Source organism: Girardinichthys multiradiatus, chromosome 23, assembly GCF_021462225.1.
Source record: "Girardinichthys multiradiatus isolate DD_20200921_A chromosome 23, DD_fGirMul_XY1, whole genome shotgun sequence".
Classification (NCBI taxonomy): domain Eukaryota; kingdom Metazoa; phylum Chordata; class Actinopteri; order Cyprinodontiformes; family Goodeidae; genus Girardinichthys; species Girardinichthys multiradiatus.
In genome coordinates, this window is record NC_061815.1 from 44157754 (window position 1) to 44176746 (window position 18993).

Consider the following 18993-nt stretch of genomic DNA (forward strand, 5'->3'; position numbering starts at 1 on the left):
GTTTTCTGTATCTGAATGAGCAAGAGAAAGGCAGAGCGTTCTGACCAGTAAAGATCAAAGTAACTGTCTGCCAGCTAAACCAGACTCTTCACCTTCCTTGTCTCCAGATCAAACTCCAGACTCATCAAGGATGAATGAAACCTTTCTCTGCGCCTATTTTCCCAGAGACAGTCTGTATGGAGAGAGCTTGTGATTTAGATTTTTTGTAGCATATCACAAATGTGGATAATGAAAACAGGACAAGGACAAAGGTTAAAGGTTTTAATCAGACTGACCATCAGGAAGAAGAGCCAAACAAGATTTCAGATCACAAACATGAGGCTGCTGAGATCCATCCTTTGTACAAAGTCGTTTGTGATGTTCTAAAAACATTTGGAGGCCTGGAGGCTAGGTAAGGCCCGGTTCCCTTTATTAAGCTAACACCGATTTCTCTTACAAAGTCATGCTTTAAAAACCACTAACATGTTTTATCATACCGCTCTTAAGCTTTAAAGTGCTTTTAAAGGAATGGAGAGTTTTCTCCAGCTGTATTGAGTAGAGTAATGCTGAACCTCCCCTCCCCCACCTGTTGCTGCATAATGCCAGTCAGCTTGCTAAAACAAGGTAACTGTAACGGTAATGCTGTTTTACATTACTGGTGAACTAAGAGTAGTTAATAAGCTGACTGCTGGCTCTACCAGAGCACACAGCCAGACAGCCAGGTAACATCAGCTCGTTATGCTTGAGTTACTTTATAAACAGGCAATAAAAAGGGAATAAAACAGTCTTTGTTTATTCTACATTTTATGCCTACGTCCATGTACCTAAATTAAAACAGCAAGAAATAATATTAACATCTTTGTATTAAGTCATATTATTTAAGCTCCAGAAGGAGTAACTTTTGCTTTTGTTTAAAAAAAAAAATATATTAAATCACGTTAAGGCTTTTTTAATGTTTTTTTTCTGTAATTACCTCCATGATAACATGAAACCCTAGTATTTTTACTCAACCTTGTCATACCCTGAGAATCTCCTACTGGCCAATCACATACATCATAGAATCTATATTTTCTGATTAAAAAACAAGCTAACTGAAAATAGGCTTCATAAAGTTTGTGACAACGTGCATACATTTGTATATTCTTTTTTTAACAGTTCTCCTGGTTCTCCAGGTTCCTCAGACTCTCCAAAAATATGTAAATGCAGGCCCTTAAGTGTAACTCAACTTATGATGAACAAGAAATAACTGTTATTTAAATTTTCCAAAAGTAAATAAGAAATAATTAGTTTTCATTCACAGAAATGTTGTTCCAACCGTTTAAAACTACTGCATAAAAATTGATTTCACTCATTTTGATTAATGTGTGAGAATGTTATTCCCAAACCTTATTAAGTTTTTGAATTTTATATTTAATGTTATGATAAGGAAACGAAAAACACAACATGAAATTAGATTTTCTGCTGAGGCTTGCTAATCTTTTGCAATTTCATAGTTTTCCTTTACAAAATGCATGGAACTGATCCTGTGTTGCTTCGGACAGCTACCAGCTCCATGATCCACATGATGGCCGTGAAAAGAAGCTTTGGAACAGGAGAAGATGACCGAACGTGATATGACGAATGTGATATGTGAATGGACCTGACGACAGAGCTTGACATTTATATTTGTGTTGGAACAATGTGAGATCAGACAACTGTCTCTCTTTTGTGTTTTCGACCAAAACGCTAAAGCGACTTCAAAAAGCTTACTGCTATTCAGCAAGAAGAACCAAAGGCTCCTGTTACAGTTAAGCTAATAGAGACCCTTTCAGCTTTGCCTGATGTTCGAGTAACGCTGTCTGATCCCATCAGAACTGTGGGTTGTCTTATAAAGAGAGGTGTTGCATTAGGTTGTTTCATATTGACACATTTATTGCCTTGGTAGACAATACTCACATAATCTGTATTTTACATAGCTGTTTAAAGACTGTTGCTAGGGTTCCTACACATTTGCCACTTCAAAATTCCCAACAAAAATCTTCAATTGATTCAGATGATTTTAAGTTTTTTTTTTTCCTGTATTTACTGTAAATTAATATTAAATGCGTGTGTTTAATCTATGTACTCCAAAGACCTCCATAAACTCTAAAAGCACACCTAATCATTCCCACTACCTGTAAAGTTGAATGAGCAAGTATGCATCTGTGGATTCTCATCAGTGTTATGCATAGCCTTGAAAAGCCTAAACTATTTATATTTTCCAGGCTTCATACATAGTTTCATCATCTAAACGAACTCCAAAAAAAATTGGTATAATATTCCTTTTTATCTACAACATTGAGTCTTCCTAATTATTATTTAGATTTTTTTCATCCATTTGTCCCTCTCCCCATATTTCACCCTTTAAACCCAAGATGTGATGGATGGACTGAAATATGACATTAAAGACACATCATGTCAATGTTTTTTACATTCAATGTTAAAAGACATTGTTAGTTTTAGCCATTTACATTTAGAAAATGCAAGCAATTGGGCGTGGCGATGGTGGTGTAGGGGTTAAGCGTGCAACCATATTTATATAGAGGCTATAGTCCTTGATGCGGCCATCCTGGGTTTGCATCCCCGACCTGGTGACCTTTGCTAAATGTCTGGCGCTCTTTCCTGTCTGCCTACTGTTGAAAAATAAAGACCTCTAGTGCTGAAAAACTATCTTTTAAAAAAAGAAAATGCAAGCTTATCTTTTTCTAGGACGGTACTTTGGAGTGCAGAAGCAAAAGTGTTTTTCCATATTTTAGTTTCATGTTTCCAAACAACCTAGAAACTGCTAAAATTTCATACTTTTCAAGGTTTTGTATAATGCGTATTTCTCAAACAGTAACCTTTGTTCTAAGGAATTGTGTTCAATGTGCTATAAATAGCTATTTAAAGTCTTTCATTTGGGCTTTTTGTTTTATGGGCTGCACGGTGTCACAGTTGGTAGCATTATTGCCTTGCAGCAAGAAGGTCCTGGGTTCAACTCCTAGCTGGGAATGATAAATATAGGATGACCAAGGGTGTAAAGGGATTCAGAATGGGGCAGAGATGCACTTCCAGTAGGACAATAACCCTAAAGATGAAGACAAAACTGCAAACATGCTTTCAAGTTTGAATGGTCCATATTTAAATCTAATTTCCTTGAAAAAAGGATGATGTCCATGGACCCTTTCTGTCAAGTATGTATGAGCTTGAGCTATTTTCCAAGTAAGAATGGGTAACCAAATTCAGCCTCTTGATCAGCAAAGCTGGTAGAGACATGCCCCAAAAGGCTTGCAGCTATAATTGCAACAAAAGTTGTCTCCACAAAGGATTGACTAAAGATTAGCGAGTAGGCTTAGTTTTTTATTTTGTGCCTCCTGCTTGCACACTGGTACATTTTGATCATTTTAAAGTCTAATCGATATTACAGGTCAAACGTTTTACAGCCGAAGCAACTAGGAGCAGTCTGTAAAACTCCTGCACAGCACAGGCGTCCTGCTGCTGGAACACTGAGTAGTAAGACAATAAAACGTTACGTGCCGACATGTGGAGCAGACATTTTAGCATTTATGTACTGGTATAACAGTTTGGCTTGATTGGACAAAGGATAAAGTTTGTCTTTGACAAAATCAAATGAAACATTCTTCAGCCCAGATTTTTAAAACTTTTAGCCAAAAGCTTTAGACACACTCTGTATTGTCAGGCTAAATTCATGATTTACTCTTATCTCTTTTTCTTGGTGTAAGTGAGTGTTTTTTTTTAAACTCTGTCTTCTTGACCTTGTCTCTCATTGCATTCCCAAAACTTTGTCTGAGGTCCAGGTCCAATGAAAAAAAGGAAGGAGAGCAAAATTCTGCTCATCTAAGGACCCTGCTGTCATCAATCATTTGCTCCAGATCTGGCAATCCCATTAACCACCTGTGCCGCAGTCCGGAACCCAACACCCATGGTTTGCCAATTAATTTTCTGATATGGTTCAGAGGCAGAGCAAAGAAGATGGGGGATGCTGAGCTGAGGGCTCATCAGAGCACAAAGATCTGCAAAAGGATCTCTGCTGTCATTTTAATCCATTTACCTTCTCCAAATAGTTTGGTTCCTTACACTTCACAACACAGAGAACATCCACGCACACAAACGTGACGCTCCCCGGCCTCTTGACCTTGACTCGGGTTTACAGTTCCCCTTTGACAGTAAAAGCTGTTGAAGTGGGGACTGCTGACCAATTAAACTGTGGCATTTTGTGAAGCAATTGTACCAGACCGAGGCACAGGAAAAGTCATTTAGCAGATGATAGCTTAGCTCCTAAGAGCAGGGAGAGGTGCGAAGCACAGACTTCCAGTTGGGACAGCGAGCCTCCTATATTGAACAGCACCGGGCCAATCGTAACAAAACTCCTAGAATATAAACAATGACAGCTCAAAGATAAAGCCATCCAAGCTGCAGGAGTGTACGTGTTCCAATGAATGTTTTTTCATGTCTCCAAAATACACTCACCGACCACTTCATTAGGTACACCTTGCTGGGACAAGGTTGAACCACCTTCTGTCCTCAGAACTGCCTTAATTCATCATGTCACAGATTTTACTATGTATCAGTAGAGTTCTTTAGAGATTTTGCATTATCCTAGGGGAGTAGCCATCAGAAGATAGTTACACCGCAGTCCTAAAAGGATGTACTTGGCCATCGACAAACTCAGGCAGGCTGTGGTGACAATGCTCAGTTGGTGGTAAGAGTGCAAAAAATATTTCCTAACACTATCATTTCCTAAAAGTATCACCAGCCTGGTTGATAAAGCGAAAGATGGATAGAAATTTCACACCCGGACCGAAACTTGTTGAACCAGGCAATACTTTTCCATCTGTTGTCCAGTTTCGGTAAGCCTGTGTGAATTGTAGCCCCAGTTTCCTGTTCTGCTGACAGGAGTGGCACCCGGTGTGGTCTTCTGTTGCTGTAATCCATTTGCCTAAAGGTTTGAAGTATTGTGTCTAGTATTCTACCTAGCTTAACTGCAACAAGTGGTTATTTGAGCTCATGCTTTCTATTATCTCCAACCAGTCTGCCAATTCTCCTCTGACCTCTGACATCAGCAAGGCATTTTCACCCAGATATTTTTTCTCTGTAAATCTGAGAAATGTTTGTATGTGAAACTTTCATTAGATAAGCAGTTTCTGAAACCAGTCTGTCTTGCACCAACAACCATGCCATGTTCAAGTCACTTAATCGACTTTTAGTCAGCACTCTTAAGAAATCCTCCAAATTCAATAAATCAAGGAAAGGCAGTGAGAAACATTTTCAAGCAGGCAAAATGTTTTTTATTGATTTTACTGAAACCCAACTGAAATCCTGAGCTTGTTTTGGGGTGGAAATTGGAGTAGGGAAAAACGGATGTGTTGAACCAACATTTTAATCCCCTCACACATGAATCCCACATGTAGCGCTGTTACATTGGATGGGATCATTATGGTGTCTGATCTCAGCCCGTCAGCTGGCCAACATCTTGCACTCTTGGCTATTCTGCGCATGTGGCTTTTCCGACGATGTGTTCTGAACGCTGAGTGTCAGCGCAACTTTAGTTTCCTGCATAAGGATGTGGGCAAAAACTTGGCTGGATTCATATCTGGCTCTGGAGAGAGCTGGGATAAAATACAGGCTTCTATTTAGCAATCTATTCATGGCAGCACTGCAGTTTGAAGTAAACATCACTATAATCTGTAAATCCTAAAAAGTCTCCTCGATGTTGTCTTCTTGTTTATTTTACCTTCTGGATCAAAACAAGATTTGACTTCTCTCTTAAAGGTTATTTAACATAATTCTCCAATCAAGTATTCTTTGCAGCCCTCTAAGGGAATATATTTAAGTCGAAACAGAGACCGTGCCTTATAAGTTGCACAGCTCAAGCACTCGTAACCTCAGATGAGGAAAAAGTGACCAGAAATGTAATACCTTATATTAAAATCTTTAAGATTAAAACTCTGATTTCTTTGGCTTTGATAATTGATTCAAAATCAAATAATGTACCTAAGTCCTGTTGGTAAAAACGACTGTAGGTCTTTGTGTGACTTTTCTCACATTTAGAGCAAAAAGAAGAGAGTGAGGAAACAGCTGTGCAATAAAAATGTGTGGCCTCGTAAGTTAAATCTGAGTCTCTAGGCCTTCTTTCTCATCTCTCTCCTCTCTATGGCTTGACTTTTTCCACTCACTTAAACTGTGTCCTTTGACTTGAGGAAGGGACCACAGACCTTTGAGCTGCAGCAGGGCCTGCATTTCACGTCCTGCAGGATTTAATGTCCACATCTGCCTACAGCAGCTAAAGATGAAGGCTTCAGCTAACTGAGAGTGATGCTGCTGATTTAATGTAAACTATGTTTTACAAAGAGGCAATCATAATAGCAGGCTGGAGTTCTCTCTAGCAAGGTTTCTGTGAGGCCATAGAGATTTGAATGAAAGATCTACAGTGCTGTGAAAAAGTATTTGCCCCCTAAAAGATTTTGTGTTTTTTTTTATTTTGTCACACCTAAATGTTTCAGTTAAAACTTCTCATTTCAGACAAAGAAAACATGAACAAATACCAAAATCTGTTTTCAAATGATAATTTCAAGTATTACGGGAAAAAAGCTATCAATCTGGCCCTATGTAAAAAAGAACTTGCTGTCAAAACCTAATAACTGGTTGTGTCACCTTTGGCGGTAACAGCTGTCATTATGTGGTTGGGTTAACTGCCAATGAGTCTTTTACATCGTTTTGGAAGAATCTTTGCCCACTGTTCCTTGCAGAGTTGTTTTAATTCAGCCACAGTCGAGGGTACTGGAGCATGAATGGTCTATGTAATGTCAGTCAACAGCATTTCACTCTGATTTTAGACAAGACTTTAACTAGGCCACTACTTTTGCTTTACTGAACCATTCACAAGTGATGTGGTTTTGAATCGTTGCTGCATGGCCCTGGTGTGCTTGAAGCTTTTTTTTTTTGTGGGGAGCAGAATTCATTGTTCTGTTGTTTACAACATGCCATCCAGATACTGGCTTAGTTTTCCATCAAATGTACAAAGTCACACAACTTCCATAAAATTAAACGTTTGGACTTTTAGATTTTTTTTGGTAAATGTAAATTAACTTTTCTTTTTTTTTTTTTGGTTAACAGTGGTTTTGGCCTTTGGGACCCTCCCATTTTAACCCAATCTCTTTGTTATTGATGAATCATGAATAGTAACCTTAACTTAGACAGGTGACGTTTGCAGAGTTAAATGTTGTTCTGAGATCTTTTGTAATCTTTTGGATGAGTCACCATGTGCTGTTGGAGTAATTTGGGAGTGCCAGCCACTCTTTGGAGAATTCATCTCTTCCAAGGTTTTCTCCAATTGTGGATAATGGCTCTCACTGTACTTCACTGGAGTCCCAATAGCTTAGAAACGTGTGTAATTATTTTAGCCTTATAGATGCTATAGGTTGTGGCACAACATGTTACCTTTTAAAGATCTTTTAATGTAGTACATGTCAGATACGTAGATACTAGTTGGGTGATTTTTTTACTCTACAGGTCGGATCACATACTGTTCTAAACCATGATTTAACACACTTTATTAATGCAATGATCTCTGAAACTGCTTTTATCTTCACTCAGGTTATCTTGGTCTGACATTCAAATTAGTTGATGATCTAAAACATCTGAATGTGACAAAAAACTGAAGAAATTTACTGGGAGATGACAATATTTAGAACTCGGACCAACTAAACATTTTACTAGTTAAAGTAGGAACCCTGGTTAAATGTTCATTGCCGACCCTAGTCATAAATATGCAAAGTTTCTAGGCATTAACTTATTATTTGAAAAGCTTTTAGACCTTACAATCTCCTACCGTTGCTATTAAATCGTGCCGTATTGGATTTAGTGTTGCTTAAAGATCATGCGCACAACTATTTGGATTACATTTGTATTTCAAATTGCTCACATCTATTCTGGAAGCAGCTAAGCGGAAAATGGGCACAGCAAAGTACAGAAACAGTCAGACAGAAAAGAAAGTTTGGGAGTCATTACCTCATCTGCATCCGTGGCTGTTAGCTGCATTATCTTGAAGCCATCTCCAACATTCTCCTCAATGGTCACATCAAGAATATCATTAGGAAAAACAGGCGGGTTGTCATTGATGTCCTGCAAAGTGATCTCCACCTGCAGAGGAAGAAGAAGAAACACCAGAGTTTTTATTAAAGCTCTGCCAAATGGCTACATTCTGCCTGCTGCAGCTGTAGAGATCACAGCAAAGAAGTAACCGGTTCTGTCCTCTTATATTTCCAAAGATGAAGGAGCTACGCTTGCAGATGTGCTGCTCTTTAATTCCAGAAAGAATAAAATGGAAACAATTTGCAATTATTAAGTGTAGTGGAAAGGGTGAAATGAGTTCAACTAGGCCTAAAGGCACGGGTAAAAGAAAATCCACCTTCCTTCAGTTCTAATCTCAGGACACAATGACAGGTTTCCAATTTCTCATATTATTTATTACACACTGTCATCATTTACAAAACAAAAACAAAGCCAGGAAGTATGTATAAAAGCAAATTCACTTCAAGGTTAGACTGTACAATGGTGAGGCAAATTGCACAAAATACTTACTAGTTTGGAAGAGCTGCCAGGAGAAAGTATTTACATTTTAAAAAAAGGGTATGGCTGCACATCTTATGTTTGCAAAGTTGCTCTGAATGCATCTGAATGAAGCAGATGGCTTTCTGCGAGACCAAAGCTGGGATGTTTGACCATAATGCACAATGCCAAATTTGGTGATGATCAAACACAGCATAACAGCACAACCAGCTCATACCAACTGTAAAACACAGTAGCAGAAAGGGGATTATCTGGGCATGTTTTGCACCCCAATGCAATAGACACCTTGCAATCAAAGAGTTGACCACAAACAAAGTGGGCCAAAACTCCTCCACATTGATGTGGGAGTCTTCTGAAGTCAAAGCTATTTCAAGTTATTGCATCTAAAAGTGGTTCTGGACCAAATAGAATGACTTGAAATGACAATGACTTGAAATTACTTGAGATGACATGTGTGGCGAATTGGCACTATATAACTGAATTGAATTGCATGTATGTTTGAGCATAAAGACAACAACTGATTATTTACAAAACATGTAAACACTTATTGAGCTTGTTGGGAGCAGTATGGTTATAAAGTCTAACAACTGCTGGGAGGAAGGACCTGCGATAATGCTACTTTGTGCACCTACAAGTGTGTGCACTCTAGACGAGTTGGGGTCAGAGGCTGACTCTGATTTCCAGTGCTTATTATATTCCGCCTCTATGATTGAACAGTTGCATCATTTGTTTTTAACTAATGTCCATGACCCAAAGTTGGCACTGTTCAAAAAAAGGGATCAAAGAGCAATCTAAAATATGAAACTTCATTACAGAGAGCCATAATCATGTGCTTTAAAAGGAAGAGTAATAACAATCAAGTAGGGCAAAACTATATTTATCCATCCACCCATCCATCAATTACACCTGAGTACCTTGAGAAAACACAAACATGCATGGGGAGAACATGCAGACTCCATACGAACACAGGACCTTCTTGCTGCAAGGCAAAAGTGCCAACAACTGTCCAACTGTGCAGCTTCACAAAACTATATAAGGAGCAAAATGATTTTGAAATAACCAAAACTGATTGTATTCAAGGTTCAGGGCACTGTTTGTTTACAATGACATGATGGTTATCTAAGGTTACAGCACTCTAGTGCACACACTTGTGCACCTAGGATACCGCAGTCTGTCACTGAAGGAGCTTTCCAGTTCTGGAACAGCTTCATGAATAGTGTAGGAGACATTGTCCTGCAGTGATGTTAGACTCCTTCAGTCTCCCACCACCTGTATTGGGGAGAGGGGGCATCCTGGGGCAGAGCTGGCCTTCCTAATGAGCTTTCTCTCAGCTGTGGATAAGTTGCTGCTCCAACTGACAGACATGTCTCTATGTTGATGGCATACACTTAGTCCAGTGATTCATGGGGTGCACTTAGTATTTCATATACTGCTAAGGATTAATATTGTGTAGTAATGACATATTGGGATATTTTGTGGTTTTGCATAGTTAAGTTTGTAAATGTATCATTTTTAGACTTTAGAACACAACACAGCACAGTGCATTTACTTAACCATTGAATGTTTCTGTTTCCATGTGTTATACCGTAAGCAATATAAATGTTATCATTCAAACTGGAAAGTGTGGCTTAAATAAGGATTGCACTATGTCTATGAAATGTAAATATGTTTTTTTGCAGAAAGAATTGCAATAACTAGTACAGGTAGCTTAGCTAAGCCTATCTTAGCAAAGCTGCAGTTCCTCTTGCAACTCAGTCTTACTCAAGCGTGTATCATTGTTGTTGGACCACTTGTTTGCTGAGTATTGGACTATCTGCATGTTGTTGGACGTCACTGTGCCTCTCCAATGGCATTGGCCATTTTGTATCCAGGACAGCCCGCTACTACATATCCCGTCCAGCACTGCGACTGATATGACGAGCGTCCCAAGTCTGACGTCACAAGACGCTATATAGGAAGGCCTCCGTTTTGAACACCACCTCTTCTGCTGGAGACCGGACTAGCAACTGAAGCGCACCATTCAAGAGAAGAGTTCCTTGCGGAATTAATTGATTCTCTCTCGTTGGACATCGAACAATTCCTAACCGAGGTTTCTGGACTAGGAAGGCCAGAAATTTCACTTTGCCGATCGAAGACGTGAGCTTAACACGTAACTAAGAACACGGAGTTTTGAGGAGTTGAACCGCTACCGTGCTTCATCCCAAGTCGACTTTGATGGTCAAATCATATTTTCCCTTTTTGCCAAGAAGGCCAGAAGACGAAGACTGACCGTTTTTCCTGAAGTTAATTGTGGACGCACAATTAACCCCTTTCCCAACACCAGAAACATCTCTGGTCTCGATTCATAAATGAGGATTTTGGTTAAGAAGTTGATTTTGTCAGGTTATGATTTTTAATTATAATCATTGATCAAGATTAATCAATCAATAATCATAACACACAACATTGTACTTGTTCTATTTAAATAGTAAAAATTGAATAATTATGTAAATATAAAATAAATAAATAATAAAACATACAGTCGAAGTAAAAAATTTAAAACAAGACAAAAATGTGTTTCTCTGTCTATTGTTAGAAGTACTTTACCAATAATATAAATTCAATATAAATTCTAATAATTATTATTGTAAACATAACATCAATACACTAGTGGATCAGACGTCCTTAATAACTCATCTGTATACACTCCATTAATATTGAAGCCTTGCAAATCAAACCCTTTAAAAATTAATTGCTGGCATATTTCCGTATGGACACATGACTGTAACAGTAGTGCAAACTAACTGCAGCTCAGGGAGTTTCACTTTCATGTCTTCCAAACCAAAATAAACATGCATTATAGTAGATCACAGACCCCCCATGTGGATAAACTTTGCCCCACATACAAAGAGACTCGCTCTGATAAGTTAGATTCAATACAGATTGAGCAGGCTGTGACTGAAACTTGCAATTAGATCAACTGTTTATAAAAATTACGAGATTTCATGTTAATCAAAATCTGGTACAGTGCCTTGCGAAAGTACTTGGCTCCCTTAAACTGGTCAACCTCTTGCCACATTTCAAGCTTCAAACATAAAGATATAAAATTCAAATTTTTTGTGAAGAATCAACAAGTGGGACACAATTGTGAAGTGGAATGAAATTTATAAATATAGAAAAGCCTTTTTGAACAACTTCCTATAAAAGATGTAATGCATTTTTAGAAAGAAGAACCATCAAGAATTGAGCTGTTGTGACACTTAAATGTTTCTGATCATGAAACAAACTTTATTATCAGACGGTACCCTGAGTAGAAAAACACCTTGGACCTTAAATCGCCAGGTCATTAAATGGAGAATTAAATGTGATTAACCACATTGTTTAGTTCAGTTTTACAAGTCACACCCAGGCCTGATTACTGCTAGATCAGCGACAGAATCAATAAATCACTTAAAAATAACTTGAGAACCAGTCACTGACATCCTGAAAAGGGTTACAAAGCCATTTCTAAAGATTTGAGACTCCAGCAAACCACAGTGAGAACCATTATCCACAGTGGGAAAAAAACATGAAACAGTGCTGATCATTCTCAGGAGAGCCTGACCTACCAAAAAAACTCCAGGTTCCGTAAATGGCTCATCCAGGAAGTCACATAAAGGAACTGAGAACATCTAAAGCACTGCAACCTCACTTGTCTCAGTTAAGGTCAGTGTTCATGACTGACCTATAGCAAAGACTGGGCTAAAATGGCCTCTATAGAGCATTCCAGGCTGAAACCACAGATGACCAAAATGAACCAAAAGACCATGTTAAATTTTCTAAGTAAACATCCTGATTACTCCCTAGACGTTATATTACACGATATTCTACAGACTGACAAGACAAATACGGAACCTTTTAGAACATCCTGTTACTTCTGCCATTGAATTAACACAGTACTTTGGAAAAAGAACATCACACTGACTGTCATGGTGTTGGTATTGTGACAGTCTCTGGATGCTATGCTGCTTCAGGACCCGGGTGGCTCGCTGTAATTGAAGGAACCACAAATTCTGCTCTTTAGCAGAAAATCCCGAAGCAGAATAACCAGACATCAGTCCATTATCTTAAACTCACACACACTTGGGCACAACCAGTGATTAGGTTTATGGGGCAATTACCATTTTACACAGGACCACGTTGGTTTGGATAGTCGTTTCTCTCTTAACAAATGAAATCATTGTTTGAAAACTGCATTTGGAATTACGTAGCTTATCCTTGTCTTATATTAAAATGTGAAAAAAAAAAACAGAAGAAATGTGTAAGCCAGTGAATATGTTTTTGCAACACTCAGGGTTTAGGTTTCTACAGCAACAGTTTCCCATTAGGCATTGAAAGGGCAAACAATGGACCTCAAGGCCATATGACTGCTGAGGTAGAAGGTCAGACAGAAGAATCCATTTATGTCATGCTTTTGACAGGAAAAGCTGTCTTTAAATGTCCTACAAATCTGCTTTTCGGCCAACAGAAGGCGGAAACTCTGAACAGCAGCTGCCACTGACTTGTTCTGGAATCACCTCGGCCTTTCTCATTCAGCCCAGAACCGAACAGTTGGAGGGGAAGATTGCTGAAACGGTGCCACAGTCTAACGTGATGAAACGCGCCTCTGCTGTTTGATGCCGTGACACATTTAGGTCACAAGTCACAATTACGACAAATCACCTCATTCAGAAGCCATTCATCTGGATCAGGCTGTGCAGGAAGAGGATGTTGTCCACTTATTAAGCCCACTATGAGTCGGTGTCAGTCTGTCAGCTTGAGTGGGGATAATTACACGAGAACAAGAGGGATTATGTTCTGGGGCACCAATGATGCAGAAGTCGCATAAACAAGTCACAATGGCAGTGGCTCTTGACTCAACTTGTGCCAGAGCCGAGGGAGCCGGGCAAAGTCAACAAACAATGAATATTAATCTCCTGCATGTCCCCCTTGATGTGTAAATAATGCAAGGCCAACTTCTGAGGAGGGAACTAATTAGGTTAGAAGTACAGTTTTTAGAAATAACTGCGCTTCACGCTTCCAGTTTGCACTTGCCCGGCTCCTGTGGGACAGCGATGTATCAGAGATCTGGTGGAAAATTTATACGAGGTAGAGGAAGCAAGGTCAGGATAGGGGGGTGGGTGGAGGCATGCAGGAAGAGAGGCTTTGTTCCCTCGAACGCAGGCGCCATGGCCCAGGCAGGTGAAACACATTAGTTTACAGGCTATAAGATTGTGTTTCACAAACTACTGTTTCAAGTTGCAGGTGCTGCTAACTGGCTGCCAGGGTTTTAATATTTATGGGGAGGTATAAATGATTCACACGCCGAGTGGCTCCTGAGTGCTGTCGATTATGAGAATGTAAGTGATGGAAGATATTTGTCCAAGAAGTTCAGGCTGGAGCTCCTACTCAGCTGTGATGAATTCATCTTGGAGCAAAATTCCCAGGGCTTGTATGATATATGTAGGAATGACAGGTAAGATGATTTAGATGTCTGAGCTCAAGCTCTGTAAGTTGATCTGTGTCCTCGCTCATAAAATTAAATTTAAAGGTTAATTTTACCCAAATTACAAAAATAAATTTTTTCCTCAAAGCTTTGGAAGCATATAGCTGTGTATATGTCTTTATTTATAGATTCACAGGTTAGGGGAAATGTATGTGTGCATGTATTCTTTTCATTCTACCTCGCAGTTATGCACCACTTTGTGTTGGTCCCATCTACATAAAATCAATGAAGTGCTTTTCTAGTTCATGGTTGTAATATGACAAAATTTTAGTTTCAAGGGTATGAATACTTTTGGAAGTGCGAGAATTAGGAGGATCTAAACCTTTAGGATCTCACCACTTCAGCTGTACTTGCAGAGGTTTACCAGACAGAAAACATCAAAGCACAAACAGGGTTCAAGAGAAACAAAATGAAAAGTTTTGTGTTCCACACAATGTAATTTCCAAAGTGAGAAGAGAACAGAGGTCAGGTACAGCTTTAGGTAAAAGTACCACCTGCTTCCATGAACTTAGGCAAACCACTTCTCCATGATTGAAAAAGATGAAACAGCACCAGTTTTACAGTGTGTTTGCTTCGTAACAAATTGCTCATACTTACAGTTCTGCCAAATCCAAAGCAGAACGACAGACAGACGAGCAGGCAGGGAGAAGCCGACTGCAGCAGCAAGAGATCTTTTATTTGAGCACAATTCCATGTAGGCTTTAGCAAACACATTTTAGCAGTTAGCAACTCAGTTGTTTTTAATAACTGGTGGAAAGCCTGATAAATGAGGTGAGTAATGGTTTGCATTATAAATGAGTAATACAGTACATGCCTTCACTACTGCTCACCAACAGTCTCTATGTAAAATCCACATCATTAGCAGTACAAATATCCTCCAACCGGGATGGAAAATATTGTGACCTCTGAATGCAGCCGATGCAACAGTCGGCCTGTAAATGTTGAGATCATCTGATCATGAAAACACAGAACAGAGAAAGGTGCACCTTCTACAGGAACTTACCATCTCAAAATGATTAAAAGTCTCATTAGCTGCTGCTGACGAGTTGGGGTCAGAGGCTGACTCTGATTTCCAGTGCTTATTATATTCCGCCTCTATGATTGAACAGTTGCATCATTTGTTTTTAACTGATGTCCATGACCCAAAGTTGGCACTGTTCAAAAAAAGGGATCAAAGAGCAATCTAAAATATGAAACTTCATTACAGAGAGCCATAATCATGTGCTTTAAAAGGAAGAGTAATAAAAATCAAGTAAGGCAAAACTATATTTATTTATCCACCCATCCATCAATTACACCTGAGTACCTGGAGAAAACACAAACATGCATGGGGAGAACATGCAGACTCCATACGAACACAGGACCTTCTTGCTGCAAGGCAAAAGTGCCAACAACTGTCCAACTGTGCAGCTTCACAAAACGATATAAGGAGCAAAATGATTTTGAAATAACCAAAACTGATTGTATTCAAGGTTCAGGGCACTGTTTGTTTACAATGACATGATGGTTATCTAAGGTTACAGCACTCTAGTGTCACGGACAGTCAAGAGTAGTAAGGTGGCACAGCAACACCATATAAAACACTGTGCAGTTGATGTTGATAAAGCAAAAGAGTCATCACTGAGCCTTTCCAGATTCAAAAAGAAAGTTTACAGTCATGGAGAAATTTTTTACACCCTTGTTACTTCCATATGATTTAAGAGGGATATCAGGGGTTTTAGCACATTGCAGCTGAGAAGCATAAATATATGATTTAAAAACAATGCCAAATAAATCAGTAATGACCACAGGGAGGAATCCGTCGCTCTCCATTAACCTCTGAACTGTTATGAGGCCATTTGAAATTTAAAATCCATAATTTTACAGAGAGAGCAATTATTTAAAAGGTTTACAGATGTAAATCTTTCAAGGAGTGGACATCTCAGCAATTGCAGGCCATATGATGCTCAGATAAATCAGAGCACCCCCAAGAGTTCCCCTTAGACTCTATGGGGCTCAGTTTACATGTTAAATTTCATAATAGTTTGTTTAGAAAAAGACTAAAGAATTGCTCATTGACAGCAAAAAAAAATTGGCAGCAAAAATTACATCTGAGTGAAGACTTGTGGAACAATGCCCTTAGGAAGAATCATACCTAAGTAGAGATGTTTTCCCAAAATGTTCAGTACCATGTTTGGAGAAAACCTCAGCATATCAGTGTAAAGACCTAATACAAACTGTTAAGCATGGTGGTGGAGGAGTCATGATTTCAGCTTATATTGCAGCCACAGAACCAGGGATCCCTGCATTAAGCAGACCATGATTTCCTCAACATATTCTATAGCAAAATGTGAGCCCATCTGATCCCAAACAGATCTCAACATTGAAATGCTTTGGTGGAACCTTAAGATAACAATATTGAAAGGAAGGATGGGAGGGTTCTGAAAGTTATTGCAGCTATATGTAAACCCTTCAACTAACTGTAGATATGCAGATTATTACATGACTTTTCAAATAGTTCTCAAAACTGTGTCAACAAATGAACTCCCAGAGCCTTCTAACAACCCTCTTACATCTTGAAAAATCATACATCCCCAATTTTTACCACTTAAGAGTCACTGCACTTGGTGAAATAATCCCCACATTGGAAACTGATAACAAACTGTCTAGAGAAACCCCAGAACAAATCCCAGTTGCCTTGATTTTAAAGCTGTAAAGAAGGATTGATATACATCTGATAAATTGAATGTAAAATATGGTGAAAGAAGTGATAAGGTGGTGTCTGAGCTTGAGAAAGTTCACATTTTGGTTAGATCAGTAGCTGGAGCTCCGGGGACAAACATGATCATTATTACACTTCATCTCCACCTCCACCACTACCTCTCCTTGAGGTTGTTTTAAATGTTTAGACTAAACGTCACAGGCTCTTGGGTCCAGATTTATGAAGCTTAAAACCTCAAGAGTTCTGCAGGTCAAGGGCATTGGTAAAAGTGCAATCCTGGTTCTGTGTTTTAACAACAACAGGAAGCACATCTAAACAGTTACGACAAGGTCAAACTAATCTCTTCTCCACAGCTTCTTCAGCACGTGTACAGTCACAACTGGCTCGATCTGTCAAACAAATGTCTGCAGGGTAATCCATCTTCTAACCGCAGTCACCAGGCTGAACAAAGTGCATGCAAGCTCAGGAGAGAGGAATCTGATGGGAAAGTGCCAGGGGAATAAGCAGACAAAGCTGGATATCTGCCAAACCTAAACGCAAGGTAAAAAAGAGAAACCATGATAGGATCATAACCCCCTGAAAGCGAAGCAGCTGAAATTCAGCAGCCAAAAAAACGGAGCAAGTTAGAAACAGACAAAACAAAAGCAGAGTCTGCATATTATCACAGAGCACCTTTGCTTCATGCAACCAACAAGGAGACAAGTGGTTTCAATAAAGGGGATCAGTCTCCTCTCAGTGTACCACTTCACCAACTGTTAAAAGATTGTTTGTCTACAGCAGGACCCCTTCAAGCTCTGTGTGAGCCCCTGCCAAACGAGTTTTCCTCTGAGCATTCCTGCAGGATATATAATCCAACGGAATGAACAACCTACCAGATCCGTCTATGTGGAGACAAATCGCAGTGTCACTTTTCAGACTCCTGTATCTGACTATGAGAAGTTCTAATTCTTTATAAGGAGACTCCCGCTCTTACCTGTGAGAACTGGATAGAAAATATAATCAGGCAATGCTCAAGATCAGAGTAGAGCTAATGGAGTCAAGGTGAAATTTAGCTCTCCTTGAAGGTGAAGAACAATTCAAAGTCATCATTCAAATTAGCATAGCCTTCCACACTGCGAATCCACGCACAGAGAGGTTAGGAGAACATCAAAACAAGCATTCTCTCCTTGGTGTGAGATGAAAGCTCCAAAACAAAATAATTAGCTTATTTGTGAAAAGCTATGCTTTGAAGATGTAAGGAAAGAAATGTATTTTCCCTTTATCGGCTGTCTGTCCTTTTTAAAAGGCTTCTTAAAAATGGAAGGAGACCGTAACTGCAGTCTGCCGCCTCCCTCGGTGTTGGTGCCACTGATTCTGCACGAGTATGCAGCCTTATCGCTCCATACTCTCTGCAATTACCTGAAATTACAGCATTCAAACCATGCAGACCATGGAAAAGAGATAAACTGGGGAACAAAGGTCTCAGTAATTGCTTATCAAACCCCCCAAAACAGATTAAAAGTTAAGATTTCTGATTCTGTTTTTTTTACTCTTTAAGTCCTGAAAATATGCATACTGTAAAAGGGAATTAGAGTCCACATCCAAAATGGAGTAAATTTGCGTAATAGATAAAATTGCCCAAATACAGATGCAGATAAATTTTTTGGCCATAAAATAAAATTATCTTTCACTGATGTATGAGCATAACCTCACTGTAAAAATTGTAGAAAAATCCAGCCTTTAGTTTGACAGCATGTTTTGGGGAGAAAAAAACCTAAATTAAGAAATTGTTGGCATGGAATTCCAATAAAATAAATGTTACTGAAACCTTTTCTTATTTACGTGTTACCTTGTGAAATTGATCAGAGTTTAAAGCAACTTTTAATTAGTGATTTCTAAGTTTCTGCTTATGTTCTATGACATCTATGTCATCTGTGACATATATGTGCTGCATTTCTCCACCTTCAAAATAAGAAAGACAACAGAACACACCATTCAAGCAAGGCTGATCTTTAGAAGTCAGGGAATGGCAACAAGAAAAGAGCTATTCAACATTATTTGCTCATATCTACAATCAGAATAATAATTTAAAAAATCTAAATAACTGGAACTGTGACAAACTAGGCTGAACAAGGAGCCATGTTTATCTTGTCACCACGTACGATGAGAAGGATGGAAAGAGAGGTTTAAAACTAAATGTAAGAGGACTACAGATTGAGTTTTACAGTAGCAAACACTGGTT

General features: G+C 39.0%; 1 protein-coding gene across 1 annotated transcript in view; it reads right to left on the bottom strand.

The window, feature by feature from the left end:
- LOC124860326 (protocadherin Fat 4) overlaps nucleotides 1-18993 on the bottom strand; it is a 142668-nt gene that overhangs the window by 65375 nt on the left and 58300 nt on the right. The window contains exon 2 of the mRNA XM_047353546.1: nucleotides 8008-8139. Within this exon, the coding sequence (XP_047209502.1) occupies nucleotides 8008-8139 (132 nt within the window). The remainder of the gene's footprint in view (nucleotides 1-8007; nucleotides 8140-18993) is intronic.